The 15,229-nt window shown below is 38.3% G+C and overlaps 1 protein-coding gene across 9 annotated transcripts in view; it reads left to right on the plus strand.

Moving 5' to 3' along the window:
* The window catches only part of ktn1 (kinectin 1), a 75,773-nt gene that overhangs the window by 13,679 nt on the left and 46,865 nt on the right, over window positions 1-15,229 (plus strand). For 5 of the 9 annotated variants that reach the window (XR_012392640.1, NM_001309329.1, NM_200081.2 and 2 more), the window contains exons 2-6: window positions 6,184-6,833; window positions 11,605-11,787; window positions 12,738-12,890; window positions 14,735-14,865; window positions 14,961-15,074. Coding sequence is in view for 8 of the 9 variants with exons in the window: in NM_001309329.1 (NP_001296258.1) it covers window positions 6,185-6,833; window positions 11,605-11,787; window positions 12,738-12,890; window positions 14,735-14,865; window positions 14,961-15,074 (1,230 nt within the window). In the remaining variant the exon portion in view is untranslated. The remainder of the gene's footprint in view (window positions 1-6,183; window positions 6,834-11,604; window positions 11,788-12,737; window positions 12,891-14,734; window positions 14,866-14,960; window positions 15,075-15,229) is intronic. The other 4 variants (XM_005158885.4, XM_073926997.1, XM_073926998.1 and 1 more) reach the window with 1 other exon arrangement.

Raw genomic sequence — 15,229 nt, forward strand, 5'->3', positions numbered from 1 at the left:
ATTTATTCAAAATAAGAAAGACGTTTCCATCCAGAGATACAAATTTTGTACTAAACTGGAATATTGCGTAAAACATTTGCGAATAATAACACACACATAGATTAATGATGTTGTGAAGGAGTATACAATCATGTGAGTTGTCATATTTACAAACACGTGTAAATTAAGCAGGCTCAGACAAAATTTTGTTTGGTGGAAAAGGAAAGTAATGAATGATTTATGAATGTGTGATGTCATAATTTTGAATTCACTTTATTTTATTTGAATTTAATGATGTAGTTGGCGTAACCAGGTTAAAAGCTTAAATGCTGTTTATAAAAGTTACTTTATCTGTCAACCAATAGCCAATGAAATATTTATGATTAAAAAACTTTGCTGCTACTGATACGACTAACCTTATTTATGCTGACTGTAAGCAGATCATATTAAACAAGCATATTTAGTTCCACACTCATTCTGTCTGTGTCTGCATTGGGACTAATGAAGGAACACTCCACTTTATTTTGGAAATGGACTTATTTTTCAGTCTCTTAGATCTCCAGGTCTTCCGGTAACACTTTTAGCTACATTTTAATTTAGTGTAAATCATTGAATTAGCTTTGACCATGAATGGCAGCAAAGTTAATTGATTATTATGGCGGAATGAGACTTCTTTGCCGTGTCAGCCTACAACAGGGCTGTCAAACTCAGTTCCTGGAGGACTGCAGCCATGCACAGTTTAGTTCAATGCTGCTTCAACACACTCACCTGATTTCAAACAAGCCTGAAGGACTCAATTAGTTTGACCGGGTGTGTTTAATGAGGGTTAAAATGCAAAGCTACCGCCCTTAGTATTAGATGTGTAAAGTTTTTTTTTGAAAAGGAAAACTATTAAAACACTTTTATCAAATATTTTGAACAGATACTAGTAGTCTAATCAGATTCAATGTTTTTTGCTAAGCTAAGCTAAAAGTGCTCCCGGCAGAACCAGACATCATCTGAATGGATTTCAAACTCCAATGTTTACACCTAAGGCAGTTGAATATTGAGCCTTTTCCAAAAAAAAAGTGGAGTTTTCCTTCAAGAATATGGCATGCTGTATCTATCATACATCTTTATTTCTTGGAAATGTTTTTTTTTTTTTTTGGCCTGAGATGTGACCGGAAAATGCAGAATGTTAGACTTATGACCTGTGTAAGGACTCCTGGGAGCTTGCAATATAATGGCGCTCTTAAATGTATTCTTAATGTAATCAGCTTATCCAGATTCCCAACACAGTGGATCTTTAAGACCAGCAGAAACAAACTGACTTCAGTCAGACAGAGAGCAAATAGACCTGGTGCTTCTTGCTGCTGCTTTTTTTCACTGTCCTAAAGGCAAGATTCAGCCAGGCATGTCTTCCTGCACAACAGTGGACTGTTTTCTGTTTGCTTCGCATTTTGTACTGAAGCACTCAAGCAAATGTCCACTTTTATGGCTTCCATCAAGAGGCTGTATTTTACTTTGTGTCTTTGATGTAATTGCACATCAGACAATACAGGTTTATCTTTTTGTAGTTGTATTTTAACCCTTAAATGGATCAAAGCTTTTCAAAACATTTTTAAATATTCAAGTCTTTACCGTCTCTTACTTGGATGTAACATGGACACTATCTCTAATTGATGCAAAAGCATAAAACTTAGTGATATTTTTACGTATAACATACAAAAGGATAAAATACGCTATGTTTGTTATCTTTTGTCTCTTGGAAGGGTTCAGTTCAGGTAGTTTAATTCACTATTATTGTTGAAATGGTGCTCAAATCTCCGGCAGCTAGCTCTATGCAACTCCCACATGATCGCTCACTAAATCTAAGCAGGGCTGCACCTGGTCAGTACCAAGATGGGAGACCACATGGAAAAACTAAGTTGCTGCCGTAAGGGGTGTTAATGAGGCTAGCAAGAAGGGTGCTCAAACTGCGTTCTGTGTGGGTCCTAACACCCCAGTATATTGATAGACTCTATACTGCTCAGTGAGCGCTGTTTTTCGGATGAGACATTAAACTGAGGTCCTGACTCTGTATTAGTTAAAAATCCCAGGATGTCCTTTCGAAAAAGAGTAGGGGATTAACCCGGCATTCTGGCCAAACTTGCTCACTGACCTCTGTTCATCATGGCCTCCTAACCATTCCCATATCATTATTTACTTCACCACTCTGTCTCCTCTCCACCAATCAGCTGATGTGTGGTGTGTAGTCTGGCGCAATATGGCTGCCATCACATCATCCAGGTGGATGCTGCACACCGGTGGTGGATGAGGAGATTACACCCAAAATTGTGTAAAGCACTTTGAGTATTCAGAAAAGTGCTATATAAATGTAAGGAATTATTGTTAAATCTTAAGGGAAATTAGCATCTGGTTCATATTTATGACTTCAACGATATTCTGAAAATAAAGTTAATAAAAAAATGAAAGTACACTTCTATATCATAGATCAGTAATCACCTTTTTACACTTCTTACAAAAAATAATAATAATTTGTGTGTGTGTTTTTAAAAAAATCAGGTGAATGACTGAAAGACATCATAAATGTCAAAAAACCATGGGTTTTAGACTCAAAGTACTTTTGTTGCTTGTTTAAACTACTTACTCAATGAGTTGAAACAACACAATTCTAAAGATTTTTTTGGAACAACTTAATTGTTTTGTTCATTCCACTTTAATTTGTAAAAACAATTAAGTTACCTTAATCGATTTGTGTTGGGACAACATGAAGCAATTATGTGAGACCCAGCATTTTTTTACACCATATAGAAACCTTCCTAAAAGTAAACAAACAGTAGAATATAGTTGACTTGATTTATTTATGATTATGGCTCATATAAGGATTTAAAGTAGTTTAATGAAGCCAATATGTAGTTAAATATGTTTGCTTAGAACTTACCTACAGTTATCCACATTCTCTCATCAAGTTTATTTTTTTATATATATAATTTTGTGGCAATTGGTGTACTTATGTTTCCACCCCCATTTTGTGCATGCACCTTGTTTATAAATGGGATAAAGATTTAAAACGGCAGGTTTTTCATATTTACATTTAACAAGCTGTTTGGATTTAAATTTTTATTTTGAGATTAAAGGTTTAAATGAACTGAAATGTAATTTAATATTAATAATACATGAAAAGCTCACTCTTATTTAAACACATACAGGAATCTTTTTTTGTTTGTTTGTTTTACTAAACTAAGGATAAAAATTTAGATTGTACTGTTATGGTGTGTTCAAACCAGACGCGGATGAAGCGTCAAGCGTAAGTGATTTACATGTCAAGTCACTGCAAAGACGTGAATAAACATGCTGCAGCACTATTTGTGAGAATGAGGCGACTGATAGTTAACGCAGCAAGAATGTCCGCTTAAATTCAGATTTTACAACTTTAAAGAAAAATGATTTATTCATGCGAATCACTCTAGTTGGAAAATCTGAACTTCTGCTGACATTCGTGCTGCGTTAACCAATCAGGAGCTTGATCTTGTAGGACCATGATCATGACGTAGCGCCTATTGCTGGTGTCCTGAGGGGAAATCCTCCTGCTAACACCAGACAACAGCTCATCAAACTGGGCTCCGTCACCCAGGTATAGTTTCTGGAGGAGTTGATGAACTCACAGAGCTGGGTGCACTTCTGAAAGGATCTATCGGTCTCAGACACAGCGCCGAAGGAATCTACGCTGTTTTTCAGCCTTGCTAAATCACATAAAGCACAGCTAATCTCTCGAGAAAATCCATGTTAGCCATTTAGCAACGAAACTAGAGTCGCCGGGCAGACAGAAGCCCTGCCCACGACGTGAATCCGCATCCATTGTGAAGTAAATTTGATGCACAAAGCGGGGAAACTCAAAGTGTTCATGCAGCTAATTGCGTGTGAATATCATGATTTATTTGCACATTCCATGTCTAGTGTGAACACCCCAGTTGTATTTGATGACATCTAATATTAAAGTGTGTTTTTATAATTACGTTAAAAATACAACAACATGAGCCATAGTAGCACGAAAGCTTTATTTTTATTTTTTAGATGCTGCTTGCTTTCACTTGCTTTTAATATTAGACTGGCACAAGAATGACATTCAGCCTGAAAAGATTATATATTTCTTCTAGGGCTGCACTGAGGCCTTTAACGGCTAAGCTTTGGACAGATTAGCATTGAGGGGGAAGTCAGTGCCGTTTTCAGCTCCGCGTCAGCGTTACTGGAGTGACATTTTCCAGGCTGGATATTTTTGTTGCCTGCAAAGCCCCTCTGCTCTTGAGTTTAGGATGTCATTTTAGTTAGCAAGGGTGTCTTGAATGACCACTCCGGCTTGGCACAGCTCTACGGTGTCATCTGTTCAACAAAGAAATGCCATTTATTTTTCAGGATGACCATGATGCTGGCTTTTTAATTTAGTTCATTGTGATCATATTGCTTGTGTGCAGTCTTTGTTCATGCTGAGCAAAGTGGATGTGTGAAGATGAGTGTTGCTGGTTGCAGGTGCTTAGCTTGGTGTCGATGAGTAAACCCAGATTGCTGCCCTCAGCACACATGCTAATTGGATCATACCACTGAGCGAGGCGGTGGAGGTGGAATGGACAAACCTTAATTATGGAGGAGGTTATGAGGGGTGACTTTTTTTCTAGCCCCTCGCTAGGCATATTTTTTCTTTCTCTTTATTATTTCTCTTACTGCTTCAGAGGTTTGAATTCATTTGACCTTTAAGTAGACTTCTCATGATATTCTGCCATGATTCCAGTTAAAAGTAAAAAGTAACATGTGCAAGACGTGACATCTAACTTATCACATGATTATAGTTAAATAACCCTTTACAATAACTCATTACCCTCAAGTTCAGCCAGCCAGCAGGGGTAGAGAGCCGTGAACACTAGTATGAAGGGAACATGTCTATCTCAACCAAATTTGTTCTTGGAGCTCTCGTCTAATGGGCTGGTTATCAAAATCAGCTTTGTTAAACAAAAGAGACATGTAAATGAGCAGTTTGAGATTGAGAACCGTTGGTTGAGGGTGAGAGAAAAAGGGAAATGTTTACCGTAGTAAAGGAGACATTGTTTGGGAGCCTGTTGGTTGGAATATCTTATTCGATTTGTTAAACAAGTGTACCATGGCTCTTCATTTTAGTTTTCTGTCTGAGAAACGTATCTCCTCTTGAGATTTGATTTGGCTTAGATCTTCTGGAAAAATTCATTATGGCTAAAAGAGCTGGGCGATACAGCAAAAAAAAAAAAAAAGTCACAATAAGAGGTTTCATATCATTCAATATCAATAATTATGGATATTTTTTACAGTCCATTTAGGAACTTTTTAAAATTGATTTAACCACTTTATTTTAATTTTCAAACATAGTACACACGAAGGCAAATAGTTTTAATAGTCAAAAACAAAACAAAAAAATTAATGTCTTTAATGTCTCATTATGTCTTATTAATAAAATAAACAAAAATGTTAAAGAGACTTTTAAACTTGATTAATAAAATGTTAAGTGTGTGCAATTTTAAAGTGTAAAGGCTGAAGAATCAAAGCTAACTTTAAGGTAGATCAACATCTGTAAGGTGTAAATAATAATGATACAGTAAACCTCAAAGTCTGTAAACAAAGGAAATTATTATAATCAAATCTGAGCTTTCTAGTAAAAGAACTAACCATCATTATTCGGATACATATTGCAACATTACAAAGTGTGAAGTTGAATGACTACATTACCCCGTATGCTAAAAACTCTTTCAGATGGAGTGCTAGTGGCTGGGATGCGCAAGAAAAGAAACCAAAAAGCCAATCTCCTCATGGCTGCTAGTCACGACAATCTTTTTTGCTTGTTATTTTGACCTGAGGTGGTGATGACGAAACTTAACCGGAATCCGTTCACATGATTCTTCTAAAAGCAGGTGCAAAACACTAGTGCGTGGGTTCCTTCACCATTTTCAATGGGTTTTGAAATGATTACTCTCTTTTGACTTGTATTTTGTTTTTAGCAAACTGTTTGCAGAAGGAAAATATCAGTACAGTAACACTACGGCTGCTGAATAATGGTCAGCTATGTATTGAAAGGATTCACTCATGTATATTAATGCTAGCAGTAAATATGTAATAGTGATTGTAGAGTTGAATGGCAGTTTGCTTCTGGAATGAATATTTGTCCTCACTTCTGTCTATCTGCTCTTCTTTGTGGTCTAGAATGGCGCTGGACATGGCTGACTCACAGTACCTCCTCATCCTGGCACCGACGCTGGTCATCGCTCTCATGTTTCTCTTTTTCTGGCTCTTCATGAAAGAGACTTCTTATGATGAGGTTCTGGCCCGCCAGAAACGAGACATGAAACTGCCTCCTGCCAAGCCTGATGTTCGTAAAAAGAATGAAAAGAAGAAGAACAAGAAGAAGGAGAGCAGCGGAGGTGGCACGGGTGGAGGAGGTGGAGGTGGTGAATCAGAGGAAGACCTGAGGGATTTCGATACATCTGATGCTACTAGCCCCACCTCAAATGATGAGGATTCGGAGGCACTACCCGTGAGTCCACCTGCTGCTCCGGTCCAGGCAGAACCTCCGTCCGGGATAAGAGAGAGAAAAAAGAAAGAAAAGAAGCCTAAATCTTCTCCGACTGCTGCCCCAGCTGTTGTCCCAGTGGTTGTACCTATAACACGTACCACCCCAACTACTACTCCTGCTTTAGAAGAACCAGAAGTTAATGGTTCCAAATCCGCTGTCCGTAAAGAGCAACCCATCCTTCTGACCAAGCAGTCCAGCCCACCGAAACCTAAGGCATCACCCCCTGCCCCCTCTGAGACCACCAGCAAAAAGAAGGCCAAGAAGCAGAAGAGTGAGGCTGGTGAGTAAACCGCATGCGAATATCAACTTGTGTCACATTATCTCTGCTCACATTAGTGGTTAGCCACCAGTTACCCTCTACTGAGGCAGTGCTAGTTCGGAGCCAATGTAGTAGCCAAATAGTTTTTTTGTCTTTCAACATCCGAAGCACTGGCTCTTAAGTATCAACAAACAGTGGCGTAGCGCAAAATGCGGAGGCCCCCCTGCAGGGATCACCGATGGGGCCCCCAGTTTTCAAGGGGTCGGGGGGGTTTGGGGGCGGCAGAGCCAGAGATATACACATATATCTATGATCGGGAGTTTTCCTGGATGTTAGTATTTTTATTTTTATTTCAATTATGAAAATTATAATTTTACATCACTTTTCTACATTGATGGATGGGCATTCCTGACAAAAAGCTTGTGTTTGTGTGTACAGAAATGTACTATCCACCCTCCCTGTTAAATTTGATCTAATCATGTCCTGAAACACAGCTCCTCTCCTGCTTTCACTTCTCATACTGATGGAGGGAGCGATTTGTTTGTGAATGAATCTCCATTATCAACGACTCCTTCACTAGCCGACAATAATACAAGTTTCTGGCACCGCAGCATCTCGTTGTCATATTTCTTTTTCATTGTTTGCTGATTTTATTCAACAAAGCTAGCATAAGCCGAGTATTTAGTGCGAATTGGAGCTACTTTGACTTATAGTGAATGCAGTAAGTGGCTTTATTTTTATCAATAACGCTACCTGTTTAGCACAAATTTCAGAACATACAAAAACGTAAAAAACTTAATCCTACCTATGGAATGTTCTGCCTTTGGGCTTTGTTTTCTTTGTTTGCTCGTTACTACACTCGTAGACAGCGCTACAGTCCCGCATCTTCACGTAATAACACTTGTCTAGTGCGACTGAATGACATTTGTCCTGGGAGCACTGTACCAATGTGGCGGCGCTATTGACGCATGCTCAGGGTCATTATACAATATCTAGTGTATATATCTATGTAACAAATTGAGGTGCAGGGAAAGGAGGCGGAGTGGAGCGACAACGCGGGTAATCCTTCACAAACTGAGGAGCGATCACAAACCGAAAGCGGCGAGAGCGTCAAAGTAGCCAGAAGTCATTCATTTTTTAACGAGAACCGGCGGCGAGAAACAGCGGCGCGTCTTCATTGGCTATGACGCGGTTCGGCGGCAAGCAATCAGAATGAAGTAGTCCACCGCTTGAGAGGTGTTCAGAGAACACAGACCTGTGAACTTTGGTTCCGTCCACAATTGTTCCCAAGAGTTTGATTATTGCGGTTCCTGGATTTTCAATTTTTGAAAATCGCGACGACGTGGGGCCCCCTAATCACGCGGGGCCCCCCCCCGCGGTGCGTGCCCGTCTGCTACGCCACTGTCAACAAAACACTGCTGGACTAGAAGTAAGAAACGCTTGTGTCAGGGGATGAGCCCAGGGATCTGAGACCAACAAGATAAACAGTTTTGAGCACCGTGTTTAAAATAGCAGCGAAAAACAATGCTGAGCACATTATCAGTTTTTTTGTTTAGTTCGAGAACAGTACTGACATTTCAGAAAAAACTATTTCCCTGTTAACATTTAAAGTGGAAGTGAAGCAGTCAGTGAAGTTTACATTATTTTGTAAATTGGTTTCCACTTTAAAGAGCCATGACACCCCCCACTTTTGGTTTAAGTCTACCTCAGAATTAAAAAAAAAATTCATCATAATGGGCGTGGAGCTCTGAGATCAGAGGCAGGAGTGGGCGTGGCCAGCGGAGAAGGAGGGGATAGAACAACTGTTGTTAGTTGGCTCACAAAATGAAACACAAATCCTGAGGAGACGTATGATTTTATAGTTTAAACAGTAATTTAATGCCCTGCTACGTTTGTCATTTGTAATTTCATAGACTCAACCACAATTTATATCGTTATAAAGATATTGGTGTTCCTAAACACTATAAAGGAGGACTTCTCCCTTAATCCCTGGGTCTGAATGCAGACTCAGTGCAGCAGGTCTCTTGCCCTGTCTATTTCAACTGAATTGGTCTCAATTCTTGCTGATAATCTCAAGGATTTAGGCGAACACAGCAGCACGCCGATGTGTCTAAATATGAACAAACTCCACTAATAAAAGACAAAGTCCGCCATACTTGTACAGCTCTCCTGACAAAAATGCTTGCTGCAAACAAACAGCTTTGCTGTATCGGCCCTGACAGGATCGTGGGGAAAAACATGCAAGAAACCCTGTGGATCATGGAAACAAACACATACGACCCTTCATGAACGGCGAAATACTGTGTGCCGTGGCTGCGTGGAAGAGGTCTCACCCAGTCATCAACATAGGGTCTCACAGCTTGGCACTGGCAGGTCTGTCTTGCCTTCGGAAAGCACACGCATTCATGATTTTTTAAGAAACAGGCTTTTCTCATAGGATAAGAAAACTCAGCTATGAATAAATAATGAGAAACTGACACGTCATATTTGCACTTATGTCACCGATTTTGATTCCGGCCCAAAAATCATTTTAAACCCGGAAGCTGAAATTAGCTGACAAAAGCTCAAAATTATCCAGTTTTCCCTCAATTAACACTGACATGTGCTAACATTGTTTTAACTGACGCTCAACACACAAATCTTTTAAAATCTGAAAAAAAGTACTTGAGGGTTTCATGAACCTTAAATGAAAATATATTCAATGCTTGGTTGATGAAACCATTTTGAAGAAAACAGCATCTTTTACTATAGCTTTTAGCGCAAGGGGGCAGCCATCTTGGATATTCCACATATGACGTCATGGTTTTGATTCCGTTGCCTCAGCTGAACAGATAGTGTAAATAATGGGCTGAACACAGAGACTGAAAAGCCTAATTTTACCTAATGCATGAAGTTGTGGATATGCTTAACAGAGCTGCTGCAAATACAAGCATCAAAGTTGTGTCCAATATAAACAAAAATAATTTTACGTTTTCTTTTTTTCTTATTTTAATACCTTTCGTTTGATGCGCTTTGGTCTACTCTCTCTCATGCTGCTCCAGTGCTGCCTGACGAGGGGATTTACATTCAGACTAATGCAATGATTAAAGCACAACCAACATCACGCTTTAAGTCAAGTCTTTGTTGATTGTCAACACATATTCCTTTTTCAAGTGGATCAACTTGATCCCTCAGCAAGTATAAATAAAGTAAAAAAACTGCCATGTGAAAAACCATGCTAATCTTAGTTTGGTTTGAACATGAAAAGAGGTGAGCAGCTGTAGTAGTAAAAGGTGAAATTACCCCCTTACGTCAGCACCGGATCTTGGTGAATCCATAGTTGAAACCCATTCAGGCAGCAGAATACAGAGAGTGGCCCAAAGCGCATTAAATAATCTGTAATTATAAGGGGAAAAAATAAGAAAAACAGATTTAAATATATTACACACATCTGATGCTTGTATTTGCAGCAGCTCCGCGTCCACAACTTTACGCATAAGGTTAAATTAGGCTTTACAGTCTCAGTGTTCTGTCCTTTACTTCCACTGTATCTGTTCAGCTGAGGGAACAGAACCAATCCCGTTATGTCACACATAGCAATATTCCAAGATGGCGGCGCCCTTTTTTAAAAAGCTATAGTAAAGCATGCCTTTTCTTTAAAATGGTTACATTAATCAAGTTTGTTTAATATATTTTTTAATTAAAGTGAAACCCAATTTACAAAATGTTAACTTGACTGACTGCATCACTTCCACTTTAAGCACTGTTGAGTATGTTCTTAAACAGCGCTGATTTTCCCTTGTGCTCACCAGAAATGACTGTGATTGGCAGTTCACCACATTTCACTGCTGTTTACTGAGTTCAATCACAGATACAGGAACGGTGTAATGTTTTAAAGCCGTCATAACTGGTTTGTCTATGAGCTTGATATTTGCGGCTTTAAGATTTGTGAAGATCAGTGAACTGATTATCTTCTCTCCCAATTACCGTCATTTCTGTTGACACATCTGTGTTTAAGTACGTGCTTAACAGCTCCCAAATGTTAGCAGGAAATGGAAGTTTGTAAAATGTCAGTATCGATTAATACTGAAATTCCAGTATCGTGACAACACTACTGCAGATACACATCATTCTCCTGTTCTCTGTCTGTACAAGTTACAGCACACTGCATGAACATGTTTTTATTGCTCATAATTCTCTTACTTTTCAAACTCTGATTCCTAAGCATGTAGCATGAACATAAGTTGATTTTGATGTTTGGATGCTGATAGAGGTTAGCATAGTTATTAACTTTAATAATAATGCATCATTGATGTCGTGTTTGTATTTGATGCTTGTAAGTTCTTGTCGCTGGGAAAGATGAGACACATTCAGTGATGTCGGAACTGGCTCTACGTTGGCTCTTGATTCTCTGGAAAGCAAATCAGTTCTGACATAATGGCTCATGAACCAGTTCTGAACCGACAATAGCACTGGCTCTGAACTAGCATCTGGTTAATGTTGGTGTGAAAGTAGGATATGGGTTGCAGGGGTGTCCAACCCTATTCCCAGAGGGCAATTGACCTACATTGACTTCAATCTTAATTAAATCTGCCAGAATCAGCCAATCGATGTCTTCAGACTCATTAGAAAAAGTCAAGTGAAAAATAAGTTTTCCTGTTTCAGTAAAATATTTTATCTTCCTTAAGTTGGGAGCAACCATTCGGTACATTTTAGCATCTGCTTTACAACACCCTAACAGCCTCCTTCATTACCTCAATAAACACACTAGCAGCAGAGTTCTCTGAAGATTTCTGGCCCTCTTTTTCCTCAGAAGAGCATGCACCCGAGGTCAAGCCTGATCCGTCACCTCCTGTGGTGAAGAAGGAAGAGCCTGTAATCACAGAGGTGAAGACACAAGATGGAGCCGCCCCTGTTTCCACCGCGGCTCCACCAACTGCCTCTAGCAGCAGTGGCCGTCGGAAGAAGAAGCAGAAGGTGGAAGCTGCTGTCACAGGTAAGAATAAACCATCATCAGACAAATAAATGGGGTCAGAATCTTAGTTCCATCAACACTATGAACATAAAACAAAAAGTATTATGTCAATACCTGAGCAGCTATGTGTTATTATCGAGCTTTCCTATACTGTCTACATTTATTAGGATGTGTAAATATGCCAGATCCTCCAGTATTTGGCCATATTTGTTATCTCTGAATTCACTGAAAATAGCCTCGAGTTATCAATACTGGTTTTTTGTCTGGTTTGTCATCCATGTATTTGCATATGAAATGTGTATGTTCCATACAAGATGAAACTGATCGCTCCTTGTCTTGTGACTCGCAGTGTGCTTCCGGTATTCATTCAATTTTTGCGTCTGGAAGCCAGGCACTTCCATTGGAAATAACAAATATGTGCAAACTCTATATAAGATTCAATATGCCAACTGCCCCTATATCAGTTGATCTTCTTGCTCAGCTATAAGAATTCACCTGATTTGTTAGCAAATGGGTTGCGGATCTAATCCTGGGCTGTTCGCTGGTCCTTCACTAGACCTTTTTGCCTTATTAAAGAAACTTTCCAAGGACGTCTGTTTCTTACTCATTTTGGTGCTTGTGAGTTAATTTTGGGTGCTCAAGTGATCAAGATGTATGTGAGAGAATATGGTCATTTTTCAAAATAATTTTGTTTTCAAAATAAAAGATTGTTCAGATAATAAATAAAACAGAAATAATTAATGATTTCTTGTGCGGTCCGTTACCAATTGATCCATGGACCAGTACCGATTTGCGGCCAAGTGGTTGAGTGTTTTTGTTTTTTTGAAACAAAAGTATTTTGTACAGAGGTAAATATTCTTACTCATCTTCTTTTGTGTTTCACAGAAGAATTAAAGTTATGTTTGTTAGGCAAAACATAGTGATGACATGATTCTAATCTTAAATAATTCTTGTGGTTGTTTTTGTTGCAGTGGATGAGGCTCATGTTCAGTCCTCTGCTCTGGTCATTCAGATAGGCTCCGCCGCACCAACAAACCACCAGAACAACCAAAACAATGACACTCCGCCTCCTGTTCCAGCGCCTGCCAAGCATGGCAAGAAACAGAAGAGTGAAACCAATAAAGGTACATGGCAGCATAGAGTAGCCTTTACATATGACTCATTCTTGATGTGCTTGAGCATTCTAAGCATTTTTCATTCATTGTCCTTAAACTGGAATGATAAAACATTAAACATTCCATTAATAATGCAAAAATAACTCAAATATGCTTAAATGTTATAGAGAACATTTGATTTTGTTACTAATTGTTGTTTAAATTTAGATGCTAACTCTAATCTCACGATGCTAACCTCAAACCTGATAGCACAACATTCATCATGTTGTTTTTAAGAAGTGAATGAGAAATTTAATGAAGTATCACAAAAATGGAGTTGACAATAATTGATCTACTATTGGTGTAAACGTGTCCTAAACATTGCACAAATAATATTTTTAAAACCGCAAATACATATTATACAGAAAATAAATGTTTCATTCAATCGTTTATATAACTTAGTTGAATAAACACACAAAATGATTAAAAAGAGATTATTTTTGCATCCTTTGAGACAAGTCCTTTAGCCCAGGCACTGGTCGTCTTTTATTTATTTACATTTTGATTAAAAGTCTGATTTTTGATCTGATATCTCCGATTTTTGCAGTTAGTCAGAGCAAAACAAAAATAACAGACTCCTATTGAACTCTACTGCGTAGAAGAAGAGCAATCACTGAACAAGAATAACAGTGCGCTCAGGTGCGCCCTCTTCATTGCGGCAGAGCTACTTCCTGCCTTACCTCATGTCTTTTCAGTGCGACTTTGTCAGATTCTAACACTAAATAAGTTATAGACATAAGTAAAATACATTACCCATTATATGGAAAGTGAGGACATATAATAAAAATGTCTACAATGTATAAAACATTTTAATAAAGCATTACATTGGTAGCAAACACTGAGTATGCAAAAGCCAAGCCAGTTTGCAAGTGATTGCACAATCTAACGTGAGGCACAGCTCAATGCTGTTTCAGCTCGCTTTCTACACTGTAATTTAACAGGTAATGCGCAAAAATAGAGCGATTTTGATTATTAGAAGGCTTGAAATTATTTGAATCATACAGAAATTGCATTTGTAGCACAGATCAGTCAACAAATATTTATATTATCATTAGTATACATCTTATGATGGCAGGTAAGGATGATGACAGTGCCTCACCTGCCTCCCTTGACCGCGTCCCTGCTACATATCCATTCAAACATTGTTTTTTAGGTATAACTCAGTAGATTAGTAGAATAGTAATGTAGATATTTCATTTAAAGTTTTTGTTTTTGAAAAGTAATAGAAATTTATTTTTGGAGATGCAAAATGTACTTGCAATTCTAGACTCGCCTATAAAAACATTGACATTAATATTTGGAAAATGTAGACTTAAATTAGTTTAAGGGGACATGAACTGAGAATAAATATAAAAGGTTATTGTGTCATTAAAATACAGTGACCTGTAAATTAAACATTTTTGTTATTCTAAACCGTTTATATTAAAGCCAGTCTGTCAAAATGGCAGATGCCTCTTTATTATGTAATATTATGGCTTAACTCGATCTCTGCTAAGGATCAATTTGCCTTCTCCATCGTTGCCTGTTTAGCTTTGCACACTGATTCGCAAAATTAAAGTTAGAGTTAAACGCAGGTCTACATTTATAATAAATGATAAAAGTCTTCTTCTCTTCACTGTCTTCAAAGAAAATTTTCACTAAGCCATTGAACTTACCTCAATGCATAATGGTATGTATGTCATCCTATCTTAGATTTGGCCTAAAGAGGTATTATTATTAGACAAAACTTATGATCTTCATAAAGTATTGCCCATTAATGGTTTTGAAAGTGTGAATTTTTTTTCTTGATTTGTGTTCTGTTTATTTTCCCACAGAGAACTCTGAGGTGAAACTTAAGGAGCTTCTGGCCAGTATTGGTGGACTCGTGCTGTCAGATTCAGATGTGGTCAGTCTTGTTTCACTGCTTCGAGAAAAGAGTCCCAATGCTCTGGACAACTGGTATAAGGTAATAGGATAGAGTTCACTTTTATTATTTTGTTATGCATTTTTGAAGTAAAAGTGAAAGTTTGAGTTGATTTTTCCACTGCTTTTGTTTCTTAGTCTACGGCTAAATTTGAGCCTACCCCCCAGCAGCTGGCAGAGAAAGATCGTCTCCTGAACACATTACAGGAGGAGGCGTCCATCGCCAAGGGCAAAGTCAAACAGTTAAGCCAGGTTAGTAATTTACCTCCATACAAGTTTCCTGATGTGAATTTAGATATGTTTCCTTGAAAGGGGTACAATTTAAGATTTAAGGTGTTCTTCACCCCCATAAAAGACTATTTGCTGTTAATTTACTCAAGCTCAGGCCATCCAAGATATAGAAGACT

This window comes from Danio rerio, chromosome 17 (assembly GCF_049306965.1).
Source record: "Danio rerio strain Tuebingen ecotype United States chromosome 17, GRCz12tu, whole genome shotgun sequence".
NCBI lineage: Eukaryota > Metazoa > Chordata > Actinopteri > Cypriniformes > Danionidae > Danio > Danio rerio.